Source organism: Vipera berus, assembly GCF_964194415.1.
Source record: "Vipera berus genome assembly, chromosome: 5".
Lineage (NCBI taxonomy): Eukaryota > Metazoa > Chordata > Lepidosauria > Squamata > Viperidae > Vipera > Vipera berus.
Window position 1 is genome coordinate 46,167,493 of NC_138207.1, and position 14,565 is coordinate 46,182,057.

Below are 14,565 nucleotides of genomic sequence, written 5' to 3' on the forward strand. Positions count from 1 at the left end.
AGAGACCATGGCAGAGCATACTAAATTAGTGTGTGAAGTACTCAAAAAACTCCTGAACGCTAAACTTTACGCAAAGCTTTCAAAATGTGAATTCCATCAGACACGCCTGGACTACCTAGGATATAGGATTCCAGTGAAGGCATTGAAATGGATCCAGCCAAAGTTAAAGTGATGATCGAATAACAACCCCCACAAACCTGTAAACAACTCTAACGTTTTGCGGGATTTTCAAATTTCTACTGGCAATTATCCCCTCTTTTGCTGAGATCACTTTACCAATTACTGAACTATTAAAGAGAGGAAAAAATGGGGGTAAGCCACGACCCTGTCAGCCCCTGCCATGGTCTATGGAAAGCCAAATAGCATTTGAGAACTTTAAAAGACTGTTTGCTGCCGAACCTATTCTCAAACACCCCAACCCTTAGAAGCAGTTCATCATCCAAGCTAACGCTAGCGATGTGGCTTTGGGGGCAGTTCTTTTGAAAAGAAACCAAAAGGGCCCCTACACTTCCAAGAAATTAACAGACGCTGAGTGAAGGTGGGCTGTTCGGAAGAAGAAAGCCTTTGCGGTGAGGTGGGCCCTGCTAGTTTGGTGTCATTACCTCGAGGGGAGCAAGGTGCCTTTTGAAGTATGGACTGATCATAAACATTTGTTGCCCGGGGGCAACAACAAACAAAACCACCTGAACCAGATAGCTTGTTAACGAAAAAACTAAAGGGGGAATTGAAAACTGATTCCTGGCTCAAAGAAAACAAGACCATACTGACATATCGAGATGGGCTAGCCTGGAAGGGGTCAAAACTATATTTGCCTGAGCCACTGAAGAGTTCAAGCGCTTCAGTGCAGCCACAATACTAAACAAGCTGGCCACTTTGGATATCTAAAAACTTTACATTTGGTCCGCAACAATTTTGGTGGCCAGGTTTGAAGAAAGATGTTGAAAATTATGTAAAAAGCTGTGCAATGTGTGCAACGATGAAGAAATGGCCTGGAAAATCCTCTGGACTATTGCAACAAGTTGCAGACCCTCCCCAGACCTGGGAAGAGATTGCCATGGACTTTATCGTGGAACTACCAAAAAGTAGGGGAAATACGGTAATATAGACTGTGATTGACCTTTTTTCGAAGCAAGCTCATTTCATAGCCTGTTTTGGTCTCCACTCTGCCCAGAAGTTAGCCAAAATGTTCCTCAAACATATCTACCGGCTCCAAGGAGCATCAAAACAGATTATTCGGAAAGGGGGGTTCAGTTTACTGCTAGATTTTGGAGGGACTTGGTTAAACTGATCAGATCCACGCAAGGACTATCATCGGCTTTTCATCCGTCTATGAATGGAGTGGCTGAAAAACCAAACGGAAGGGTGGAACAATACATTAGATGCTATGTGGATTACCAGGAGACGAATTGGGATGACCTCCTCTCTACTGCTGAGGTGGCTTACAATAACCCAGTGCATAGCAGCACTGGACTCGCTCCTTTTAAAATAGCTACTGGTAGAGAGTTCGTTCCCATGCCTGAATACCCACAGGATCCTCCTGCTTCTCAGACTTTAGATCAGTGGGTGGCCTCCTGGAAAACTGTTTGGGACAATGCAAAAAAGCCTCAAAAATTTACAAAGAACAGGCTGATAAAAAAAGAGCTCCTCAGAAACCATTCCGTGCGGGAGGAAAGGTTATCTCTCTACAAAATATTTGAGACTCAAGTTAACTAGTAGAAAATTGGGACCAAAATTCCTTGGAACTTTCCTCATAGTCCGAATTATAAACCCAGTCACAGTAGTTAAAACTCCCTTGCCTTTTGGGAAAGATCCACCTGGTTTTCCACTGCGGTCTGTTAAAAACTTTCAGGGAATTGTCTTTAAGACCTCCTCCCAAACAAGTATCTGGTCTCCTTATGGTAGAGGGAGAGACTCATTATGAAATAAAACAAATTCTTGACTCTAGATTGTACAAAGGAAAATTACAATATTTAGTATAGTGGAAAGGATACCCATTATCAGAGGCCACTTGGGTAAAAAGTACTGATGTAAAAGCTGAAAGATTGATACGTAATTTTTTGATAAGCATCCTAATAAGCCTCGAGGAGATTCCTAATTTTAACTCTTCTATGGTTACAGAATTTCTCTTTTCTTTAGGGGATCCGACTGTCAACACTGCAAATGAATTTGGCTGAAGCCATTTTCCCTTCGTTTTTGGTTGCCACAGAATTGGGAGGGGGAATAAGTATTTTGTAGTTTAGTCAAAAGAATAAATTGTTCTGTGGGAACCAAGGTCATTGCTGATTGCATTTTGGCGAGCTGAAGCTTTTGTCAGAAAGCCCGCTTAAGTAGTTCATTGGGGAATGTGATTTATGACATATTACTGGGATGGGAAGTTCAACTTTGTAACATTGTAACCTTTGGGAGGGAACTTCAGTTTTGGTTTCACTTTTGATCGTGCCGATACTATGTAGCCAAATATGTTCTTTAAGGAAACATTTTGCCTTGGAGTTCTTTTACTGGTCTCATCTATCGGAGCCATGACACACTCTTTGTTATCCTCCCTTATTTGTACTTAGCAGATGAGCAATTTAAATATGTGTACTGTACAAGATGAGCATTATCGTACATTACTAAGTTAAAAAGAAAAAGATTGGTGTACTTTGTTCTATGTTCTTAAATAACATTCCAATTTTGCATTTCTCTGGTCTCTAGGTCTTCTACATTAAGTACACATATAGCACAAAACTTGCATCTGAGAATCAAAATAGATATTAGCATTTAAACATTGGGTTCCAACCTCTTTTCTTCACAGAACCATTGTGAGGTTGGCATATATATTTTTTTCTAACCTGATTTGCCCTTGCAAATGAAAGCAAGCCTGGCTGAATGGGAACAAAAGCTTGGAGGAAGATGGCAGAATATATAAGTAGCCCTTTTCCCAAGTGGAGATGGTTCCTATACATATTTTTCTGACCCTGCATTCTTGTCACATCTAGACACATACCTCTATTTTACTACATGTGTATCCCAGGCTTCCCCCATATACTCAAAGCAGCTTACATGGTTTTCTACCATCTCTACACAGTGTATCATTGCAATAACGAGTAAGATGGGCTGCAAGTAAGTCACTTGCATGAAGTTCATGACTGAGAATTTAAACCTGGTTTTCTCTAGCTCAGCACTCTAATCACATATAATATAGCCGTATTTTTCTGTAATTTCACATTCCTATCTGTTTGTCTCATGCAGACTATCATTTCTTTGGGCACCACATTACAATTACAAAGGTTAATCCATCATGCTGACAGTTACTTTCTGGCAAGGTGTAACTATCCCTTCACACACTGTAATCGCTGACATGAAAGAATGTAATTAAATCCTTACTGAAGCAGGCACATGGATAGTTGGAAAAAGATTTTATTGATAAATTACACTAGGACCCATATACACGATCCATCCTCCACATTACCACACGTTATCTGGATGAGGGCTTGTCCGTAGACCTAGGATGAGCTGACTTGTAGTACAGCCATCCTTGATATCAACCTCAGTATAAACAACAGCTTAGATATGGAAGAATTAGCCCTGGCCATTGATTTATTTATTTTGGGCCAGAGGCAGTATTCTCTCATGTGAGAGACATTTTGGTCTCATGCTTTCTCTAAAAGCTTTTCAGTACTCAAATGGGAGCTCCACCGAGTCCTTTAAAAGGACTAGACCCACAATCCATCATTTCAGGCTTACAGTCCCAAGGTGGGCAGCTCCAACTGGACTATAGTTGAAGGGAAAGGAAGGAGGCATTTTTTCGGTGCCAGCCGAGCCTAGAAATGGGTGAGGAAACTAGTTCTTTGGAGTTTGAGGAAAATAAAAATCTAGCCCAGATAGACATGAGAAGCAAACCATTGGGAGAAACAGAAACCACTTTGAACATTGCACATCTGTACTACTGCCTAGCTTGCTGACTGTGCTCTGCAGCGAGATAGCACGTGCAGCTTTTCAAAGGCTTTGGATTTGGCTCTGCCAGTCTGCTTTTAAGTGCACTATCTGCTTCTCTAGATGCATAGAACAGACACCTGCTCACACAGGTTTTCGCTCAGTCTCTGAGAAAAACTGGGGGGGGGGGGTGTCACACCCACTATCTCTAACTCAGTTCCTTGGTGCAGAAGGCTGATTGACAATTACTTGAATGACAAAGTCTTTTTGGATTTTAGTCTCCTGCAGGCGGGTCCTATCCGTCAGCAACTTGCCAGAAAAAAACCAACGTTGCCATGCAGGCTGCAGTCCTTCCTGGGCGTAGAGTTGCTTTTTAAGTTGTCCAATTGTGTCTGTCATGCTGGCATTCAGACGTAGATCCTTGCCAGATGAGAGGCGCACTTTCAGTGGGAATTCACGGCGGGTATTGGGTGCTGCCTCTGGAGGGTCTGCACCCTCCTCTTCACTCCACTCCATAATCAAGTTAATAGGTGGTGCCAGGCAGTACACAGGAAGTTGGTATCGGTTACCCAATTCATCATAGCACTCAGTAAGTGAGCCTGTAGAGGAATGAAAACACCATTAGAGGGCGTGAGAAGCTTAAGGAAAGAATAATAAAAAATTATTTTGAGATCATCTTAATTCTAAACTAAAACTTTCAAGCTTTCAGTTTTCCTTTCCAGAACTTGGATTCCTTCCTGATGCCATGATGCTGCTTAAACCCAACTATGAACTCCATTGACGGTCTTCCGGTTCTATAGTATGCTCCAGTTTTATCACAAAGTCCTAGAATCTCCTTTTGGTCTTGAAACTAGATGTGCAACCAGCAGCCATCCCTGGACACAAAATCCACTTTCATTTAAAGTTGCTATCCTATGGTATACATGAGGTTGACAAATCTCCAGTTTGAAAGATCACCTCTTGGTTTAGAAGCAAGTACAAAAATTGAAAGACCAGCCTCGTGGACCATTGATGAAAAGTCTCCGTTATGATTGAAAGATCTGCATCATCACCCAAGATATACAGTACACATCCTTGGGAATTCTACATGTGAAAGAAAATGGGGGGAAAATGAAAAAAGCCACTCCAACATTCTGCAGAAGTCAGTCTAGCAGCCACCGTCCAATGAAGATAGACTGAGACTTACAGTTTTTTGTCTTTGCTGTTGAAGCTGATGTGACAGATAAAAATGCACTTATGTACTCAGGTCCTAGTACCAGTGAACTATTATCCTTGTATCAAAAGTAATTGTGGTGCAGAGCATTATGAAAGAATCAAAATATCTCTAAACTCTTGGAAATAGCGATTTTGTAGGAGCAAGCCTATTTCTCATCATCATTTTATTTTTTACACTTTTGAACTGCTGATTTCCCTCAGAGAAGGACCTAGACAGTGTACATCGAAGTATTAAAATATAAGCAGAGTATATAAAAGTTAAAATTTTTAGAAAGAGGTTAAGGATGATAAAACACTGTTAAACTTCAAGGTATTGAAAGCCCCAGGGCTGCATGCTTCTCTGGGCTTCCCATGTGAGGCTACAGAGCCATGTTTTGATTCTTTTTCAGAAGGCTGGGAGGGTGGGGGTCCTGCCGCACCTCTGGGTGGTGAATATTCCACAGGGTGCGGGCAATGGCACAGAAGGCTCTCTTCCTGGACCGCACCTAAGTCCTTTATCTGACATAACTTTCCCTGCCTGCCTGAGTGGGATGGGCTGATGTAAGGGAACAAAGCCAGTTCCATAAGTAGCCTGGGCCCATACTGTGCAGGGCTTTATAGATCATAACCAACACCTTGAATTGGACCCAGAAGCAAACTGGCGCCAAGTGCAGTTTTCAGAGCAAAGGTGTCACACGCACCCTTCTTTGGACAGCCAGAATTGCTCGTGGCCATATTCTGCACCAGGTAAAGCTTCTGGATACTTTTCAAGGGTTGCCCCATGTAGAGCACATTGCAACCATCCAAATGGGAGATAGTCAGGGCATGAGAGGCTCCCTATCCAGGAAAGGGTGTAACTGATATATAACACGAAATTGAGCAATGGACCTCCTAGTCATGGATCCCACCTGCTTTTGGAGCAGGAGCTGTTAAGTCCTGAAGGATCTCCAGACTATGCACCAAGTTTATTTAGGGTAGTGCAATCCTCTCCAGGACCAAAGACGATAAGGGTCCTGGATACAGAGGAGCCCACTCATAGCCACCCCTGCTTACCAGGCTCAGCTGGAGTCTGTCGTTCCCCATCTAGGCCCACACAGCCTCCATGAAGCACAAAAGAACATCCACTGCAAGATGGAGATATTTAACTGGTGATGGCAGATGATCTCACCTAGTGATGTGGAGACAGCACTGAACTCTATGGCACCCCACAAAGCAGGAGCTGTGAGCTGGACCTCTCACTATACAACTTATAGCAAAGATACAACCAATCCTGCTTACTCCTATAACCACAGAGCATGGATTTGCTCCAGACACCTATTATGGTTGTAAATGCATTTTTTATTTTATTTTAGTAGAATGAAAAAGAGTTGATTTGAGGAGCAACATCCTTTAATTTCTAACAAGTTAGCACACCATTTCTGCTCTGCACTGAGGGACATACCATGAGGCAAGGTAACTCCAGCACCATCAATAATGGCTTGTGCTAGCCCATGATCATTTGCCTCCACAGCATAGGCGGCAGCCTTGAGTGCATCCCAAATCTCTTTGCGTCCCTCAAAGGCAGGGGCTGTATCCCAAAATTCATCCCGTTTGCTTCTTAGTTGCCCATCCGTCATTGGATAATCACTCTTCCATTTGGGGCGATCCTTTTTTAGAGGTTCATTACGACCTGCAAAGAGATAGGGACATTTCAAACCAGGAATCCTCAAAACTTCTAACTACATCTTCTTACAACCACTTCTTTTTTTTTACATCAAATGCTGGCAACTTGCACCACTCCTTGAGGTTATGACAGCTTTTCCTAGTTAATTTTTTCAAGTCCCGCTACTTTATCAGAGATAGAATTAATTTTGAATATGTGTAATCACAAACTCCTTTTAGGAAACCCTTAATATGTTTTGATCTGAACACAGCAACTTTTCATCAACTCCCATCTCTATACAAAACCTGCAAACTTCATATTACAGTTTTAAAATTCTCTTCATTGTTTCTGCTTTTTTCTTTCTTAGCTGCATCATCCAAAAAATGCCGAATGGTTTAATAGAGGAACAACTAATAGAAAACAGAATGCTATACATTCTGAGAAAGATGAGATCATCACTGAACTGAGAAGCACTTTGAGTGACAATATTTCCCTTTGTTGCTTAAAGCAATGAATGCAGCATACATCAATTTTGTACAGATTATAGCATCTGACATTACCAAAAACACTGTAAAGGAAAAATTAAATCAGCCTTCTCCTATCCTGTACTTTCCACGTCTGCTGGATATTTTTTTCTTCCATAATTCTCAGCCAATATTATGGGGCTTATGGTAGTTAAAATCCAACATGTGTAGAAGACATCAAGTTGGAGAAAGCAGGACTAAATTTTCTATAAGATTCTGTTAAAAAGGAGAGATAAGAACAAAATCAGTGACATTTAAATATAAGATTCTGTTAAAAAGGAGAGATAAGAGAGAGAGATAAGAACAAAATCAGTGACATTTAAATAGGATATGATAGCCTCCAAACTAGATGAACCGGACAGATTGAAGGGAAGGAATTCTGGACATTTAATCCCAACCCATCTAAAGGACTAATTTAAGTAAGGCTACATAAAACGTTTAGCTCAGGAAAGACTGAATACTGCATACATGGATATGAATGAAATAGACAGATGTGGACACACTTTAGAGTTATAATATCTTTTTTTTAAAAAAACAAAACAAAATACCAGAACAATGAAATCCATTAGTTATAGGCAGACAAAAAACCACCACCACCACGGGCTCATAGGAAGAATACTGCAATGCAACCATGTAATGGCATGTGTGTGTGTGTGTGTGTATGTGAATTAATATTTTCAAGAATGGGAATTCTTTCAACATTACACAAAATCCTGGTCAAAAGCAATAAATAAATATCCTATTTCAAAGATCAAGATTGCTAAGATTGAAGTAAAAAATAAATGCCAGGGTCAACAGGATTTAAAAACGTAAGATGCTACTCACATTCCTTGCTCAGCAAGGGAACACTAGAAGCTGAAAACTAACAGTTCAGATATGAAAAGTACAATTACTGAGAAAGGGATAAGGGATATAATTTTTTAAATTTGTTTTTAACTTTTGTATCTTGGTTTTTTTAATTACCCTGTAAACCGCCCTGAGTCCTTCGGGAAAGGGCGGTATATAAATGTAATAAAATAAATAAATAAATAAATAAATTAAAAATTCACTACTATGTATAGAATACTGAAAGAGCTTTAAAAAGCCAAATCATGTGACAGTATTACTCAGGACAGGTCATAAAGACGCTCCTTAAATCAACTCTAGTCTGGAATTATTATTTTTATTTCTTTTAAAATTAAAATTTAAAATTAAATCTTTTAAAATTATTTTTTTTATTAAAATAGATCCAAAGTGGCTCTTTCAGAACAATTCCACTTTAGCAGCAATTTCCTTTTTGTTGGTAACTGCCAAACCTTTAAGATTTCAGCTGGCAGAATTTCTAGCCAGTGGATGTTTCAAGTTTTTTTTTTCTTGTTCAATTGTGTAGTTTTCACAGACTACCCGGACACATCCCTACAATTTTCTAGGCAAGGTTTTTCACAAGTGGTTTGCCATTGCCTCCTCTCAGCAAGGCTGAGAGAAAGTGATTGGCCCAAGGTCACTCAGCTGGGCAGCTAAGGCAGGATTAGAACTCACAGTCTCATGGCTTCTAGCCTGCTGATTTAACCACTACACCAAAATTTTAAGTTTAGCCTAACAAAGTGATGGCGAACCTTTTAGAGACCGAGTGCCCAAACTGCAACCCAAAACCACTTATATATCGTTGGGTGCCGGGTGGGTGTGGCCCATTGGGTGGGCGTGACTGCGGTGGTAATGGCAGACTGGGTGAGACTAAAAAGTTCAATCAATCAATTCCAACTTTGCGAGATTTTTTTTTCCAGCAAGAAGTTGAAATTGATTGATTAACCTTTTTTTCTTTTTCTTTTTTTTGTACACAGCAGCAGAGGCCTAAAGCGAAAAGGTTTTATAAAACCCAGCTGAAGGGCTAGGACTAAGGCGACGGCTCGTGTGCCCACAGAGAGGGCTCTGCGAGCCACCTGTAGCACGCGTGCCATAGGTTCACCACCACGGGCCTAACATATATGGAGGGCATTAGACTGGAGAAGCCCAGTTTATGAGGGACCAGGTAAAAATGGGTAGAGAAGGAAGTGCTGGAGAGGGCAACTTGGCTGTAATTTACAACTGGTAAACTTAACTAAAGGAGCATAATGGGTACAACAGAGTTGCTACAGCGGGGAGAGCAGTTCTGCCACTGCCTTTGCTTGCCACTCCCTCTCCCCACCCCACCCCATCCCATCTCCTTGCTGGCTTCCACAGGCTGCTGTCCCTGTGATAAGAGAGAGGTTAACTGAATGGATTGAAGAATAGGCATGTGATGCTTGTCTTCTTTGACCTCGGTCTCCTCCTCCTCCTCTCACACAGGGCTCTTGTTCTTCCATGGCTGCCGCAGTGGGGGAGGGTCCCCTTGTACAGTAATTGCTCTGAAGATTGCTAGCTAAGGAGACCATGCAATGAGAGCCAGCTGCAAACAGAGGGGGAAAAACCAAAGTCTGCCTATTGCCTGCATTTTAAAACGCCTTTCCAAACAAGCATACCTGTTATCTACAGGGGGAGGTGAAAAAGAGGCACTAGGATCAAATGTCTATGGAGCCCAGCCAAGCAGAGATGCCTAGCATATTCCTCAGAATTTTTCATTCTCAACTGGAAGAGCCCAAGAATAGTCGTCAAGAAGCAAGCGTTTTAGCGTACATTCTTTTATATAATATATAGAAAGATAAAATAAGAAAAACATAAAGCAAGATAAAGATAAATAAAACAAATCAAAGAGAAAGCCTAAAGGCTAAAAATGAACTCTTAGTTTGGATCATCAGTCTCCCTTGCCAGCCAAGGAAGGCATCAAATCTGAAAGGCTATGGAATCCAATGAGAACCCTTTCTTTTAAGGCTAGGAACAGCAAGACAGCGACTATTTGTCCTTGGATTTATTCTGGAGTGGAAAGAGATAAGGTTCTCTGAACTGTAGCTTCAATGAAAATTGGGTCTTAGCATGTCTGCTAATAGAGTCACCAAAAAAATGAGAAAACAAATCTAATGAGCTTCCAAGTCATGTGCTTATTATCCATGTCATTTGTAAGCTGGGAAAGGGGAGGCATGTATTAGATATTAAACTATGGGGGCAATGGCTTGGTTCACTTTAATGCAAGGGTGTCAAATTCGCAATGTCATGTGACATGTCATGACGTATCGCGACTTTTTTGCCATTGCTGGCAATGGGGTGGGTGCGGTTTCGCTATGAAGCATCCAGCCCACGGGCCGGCAGCTTGACACCCCTGCTGTAAGGCATCTTCATTAATATCCCCAGGTGTCCTCATTATATTCCTATTTGCCAAGTACCTTAGTGTAGGTTTTATCATCTTGCAATGCTCAACCTCCGAGACAGGTCCAAATGTTAAAGAGACACTGCTCTGATCTGATTAATTCTGATCTGATCAACCCCCATTAACTGCAGGCAGTGGAAATTCTGCAAGGATATAAATAATTAGCTATGGCTCCCTCCTTTACAACACCCACAAATCCCAAACAGTATGTAGTTAAAAGTTTTGCTTACAAGCATCAGGCCAGAAAAATCACATGATGTTGGATGTATAATTGCACTTCATTGCCACAAAACAGAGAGTCATCAACCTGACTCAGGGAATTAGTGTGTAGTGCTGACCACTAAGCTCCTGGGACTTGATATAAGGGCAGTTAGCTTTTCTGACCTGGGTGTACGTACACAAAGAAGTGGTTGGGGCAAGAATGCCGGAGAGCAATTTTCAAAGACAGCAACTCTTCCACAGAGTTCATTGGAATAGAAGCCAATACTAATCTGCACTTCCAATAAGAGTACCACCTTACCCTGCCCATCGATTATCCACTCACTTCCATAAAGGACACTATATAGCAGAATTGATCACCTTGTGCTCTCTTTATCAGGCAGTACATTTCACAGGATAGGTCCTCATGGGCTGCCAAGGCACCATCTCCTTCAAAAGAGATTACACCCACTCAATGTTACCAGAGAATCAACACTATTTGATAGCAACAACCTCTTTAGTACTCACAGATCAAAAACATGAATGTGCATAGTCCTGCAGCATGATGATCCAAAGTCAGTGACACAAATACATTAAGGAAATCATTCAAATTTTCCATTCCCTGTTTTGAAGAAGACTGCAGTATTAATAATAGTTTTGAAGACTGGGAAGAAAGAACAGATGGACAGAACCTAAGACACAGTGTACACAATGGATGGCCAGAGCGCTCTTCTTGCCCCATTAGCTGGATTTCGTACAGTCTTCTAGGACATCATTGGCCATATATTTTAGCTTTTGTTCCAGCTATGGCAGCTAGAAAAACATTATTTTAAAATAAAAGCAGAGGATCTGTGGATGCCAAATTCTGTGATTATTAAACTCCAGACAAAAAATAAACATATTTCTACTCCGTCGTCATTCAGATAGCCCAGCAAGACTATCTTCTTCAAGGCAGGGTGGGGTTTTCCCAGTGGCCCTTCCTATAGTGCAGGCATATTCTCTGGAAAAGAGGCAAGAAAGAGTCAGATTCCTCAGCTGATCCTATCTAGACTGCCTACACAAACAGACTGAATTACAAGACAGCTGTATAAGAAGCCTGTGTTGCAGATTAAGTCTAAACAGGATGGTAAATTGAGGGACAGCTAACAGTAAAACCTATTCTCAAGATAAGACAAAGCTTTGTCCTTTGTCCTACCTTGAGAAAAGCTGTAATAGCAAATAAAATAAAAATTTTTAAAAAATCTCAGTCTCAAACTCAGTCTGCTTTTTCCCTAAGCCTCCAAAATGATAATTTCATTATGGGTGATGACTGTGTAGCTCTTGGTGGGGTTTATGCCTGCCATGGCAGGGAGAGAAGAAATACTGTCTTGAATAGGGTATTATTTACTGCCTAGTATTAAAGCTGACCTATAAATAAAAAATAAATGCTGAACTAATGGCAAACACATCCAGGCCAGTTTAAAGTCAGTTAAGAAACAATTTAAGGTGAAACTTCTGAAACAAGAGATGGGAATGTCAGCAAGCTACTAAAATTAATTAAATTCCAAATTCTAGCTCCTTATTTGCTAATCCCCAATGCCAAATTGTGCCTGTCTGACAATCAAGGAGAACTCAGATTATTCTCTCTACCACTTCAAGACCTTGGAGAAAGAAATTATATGGACATGTTTTTTTGTCTAGCTCCCCAGCCCAGAGACTTCCAGATGTGCAGAGTTACAACTTCCAAAATGTAGTCCTTAACTTATAACAGTCCATTTAATAATCGTTCAAAGTTACAACGGCACTGGGAAAAAGTGACTTATGACCATTTTTCACACAGGGAGGCATCCCCATGGTCACATGATCAAAAGTCAGATGCTTGGCAACTGACTTATATTTATGACAGCTGCAGTGTCCTGGATTCATTCACTTAACAACCGTGTTACTAATTTAACCACTGCAGTGATTCACGTAACAAATGAACGTCATTCAGAAAGGATGTAAAATGAGGCAAAATTCACAACATCCATTTCACTTAGTGACAGAAATTTTGGGCTCAATTGTAGTCGTATTTTTCAGTTTGTAAACATATGAATGGGAAGTAGAAAAATATGTTAACCAATGAACATCATTTATTAGTAAACTATCCTAAAAAAAAAGCTCTAGGCTACAATGTACATTGATATTGCTACTGAGGCTAGTTAGTTATGACAGTATTTCCAACCATTTTGGTCTGGAATAGATTTTTATCTATTCCTTGTGCATTATGCAATGCCTGCCTTCAATATGCTACAATTAGCCAAGTTGTGCTCCATGTTTTGACCTTATGATTGAGCTGAAGGTGATATTTATTTATTTATTTATTTTAATTCCATTTATATCCCGCCCTTCTCCAAAGACTCAGGGCGGCTTACAAGCTTAGCAGTAGCCTTCATTCTATGTATATGCCTGCTTATTAGGGCTTTCACACACACCCCAAGCGGCTTATAAGGAAAACCAGCCTCTATAAGCCTTCAGAAAGAATACAGGTAATCATTGACTTACCAACCATTTGTTTAGTGACCATTGGAAGTTACAACAGCACTGAAAAAAATGATTTACAACCAGTACTCACATTTACAACTGTCACAGCATCCCCATAGTCAAATGTGGGTGCTTGGCAACTGGTAGGTATTTACACTTGAAAGATCCTGTTGTTGTGTGATTGCCATTTGCAACCTTATTTATTTATTTATTTATTAATTTAATTTGTATACCGCCCTTCTCCCTAGGGACTCAGGGCGGTGAACAGGGCAATACATAAAAACTAGATACAAAAATTAAAATTATTATTAAAACATGATTAAACAATGCCCATAAATTAATACAAATTTAAGATTAAAGTCGTTTATAAAAATCCCACCCCGTCCCATCAGGCCAGGCCAGCTTGTTTAAAGAGATAAGTTTTAAGATCGCGCCGGAAGGAGCGGAGATCGGGCGCCATCCGGAGCTCAACCGGAAGATGGTTCCATAAATCCGGTGCACCCACAGAGAACGCTCTCCCCCTGGGGGCCACCAGTCGGCATTCTTTGACCGGTGGCACCCTGAGGAGGCCCTCTCTGTGGGAGCGTACTGGGCGGAGGGAAGTTGACGCCGGCTGCAGGTGCTCCCCAAGGTATTCTGGACCCATGCCATGAAGGGCTTTGTAGGTCATTACCAACACCTTGAACCTCACCCGGAAGACAACTGGCAACCAATGCAGCTCGCGGAGTAAAGGTGTGACATGGGAGTATCGGGAGACTCCCAGTACAACTCTCGCGGCTGCATTCTGTACCAGTTGGAGCCTCCGAGTGGTCTTCAAGGGTAGCCCCATGTAGAGAGCGTTGCAGTAATCAAGACGAGAGGTCACGAGCGCATGAGTGACCGTACGCAAGGCATCCCGGTCTAGATAGGGCCGCAACTGGCGCACCAGGCGAACCTGGGCGAAGGCCCCCCTAGTCACAGCTACAATATGGTCTTCTAAGGAGAGTTGTGAATCTAGGAGGACTCCCAAGTTGCGAGCCCTATCTACAGGAGATAATGACTCACCCCCCATAATGAGGGGTGGGATATCCTGAATATCCCGAGATGCCGGTACGCACAGCCACTCAGTCTTGTCAGGGTTGAGTCGAAGCCTGTTCCTCCCCATCCAGACCCGGACCACCTCCAGGCACCGGGACATCACGTCGAGGGCATCACTGGGGTGGTTTGGGGTTGAAATGAAAAGTTGGGTATCATCAGCATACTGATGATACCCAACTCCAAAACCACGAATGATCTCACCCAGCGGTTTCATGTAGATGTTGAACAGGAGAGGCGAGAGGACCGACCCCTGA

At 41.6% G+C, this 14,565-nt stretch overlaps 1 protein-coding gene across 3 annotated transcripts in view; it reads right to left on the reverse strand.

The window, feature by feature from the left end:
- Positions 1-3,397: 3,397 nt before the first annotated feature.
- Positions 3,398-14,565, reverse strand: part of UBTD1 (ubiquitin domain containing 1) — a 45,973-nt gene continuing 34,805 nt past the window's right edge. For all 3 annotated transcript variants that reach the window (XM_081329669.1, XM_081329667.1, XM_081329668.1), the window contains exons 2-3: positions 6,551-6,778; positions 3,398-4,514 (exon numbers count right to left, since the gene is read on the reverse strand). In XM_081329669.1, the coding sequence (XP_081185795.1) occupies positions 4,129-4,514; positions 6,551-6,725 (561 nt within the window). In that variant the 5' untranslated portion in view covers positions 6,726-6,778 and the 3' untranslated portion in view covers positions 3,398-4,128. The remainder of the gene's footprint in view (positions 4,515-6,550; positions 6,779-14,565) is intronic.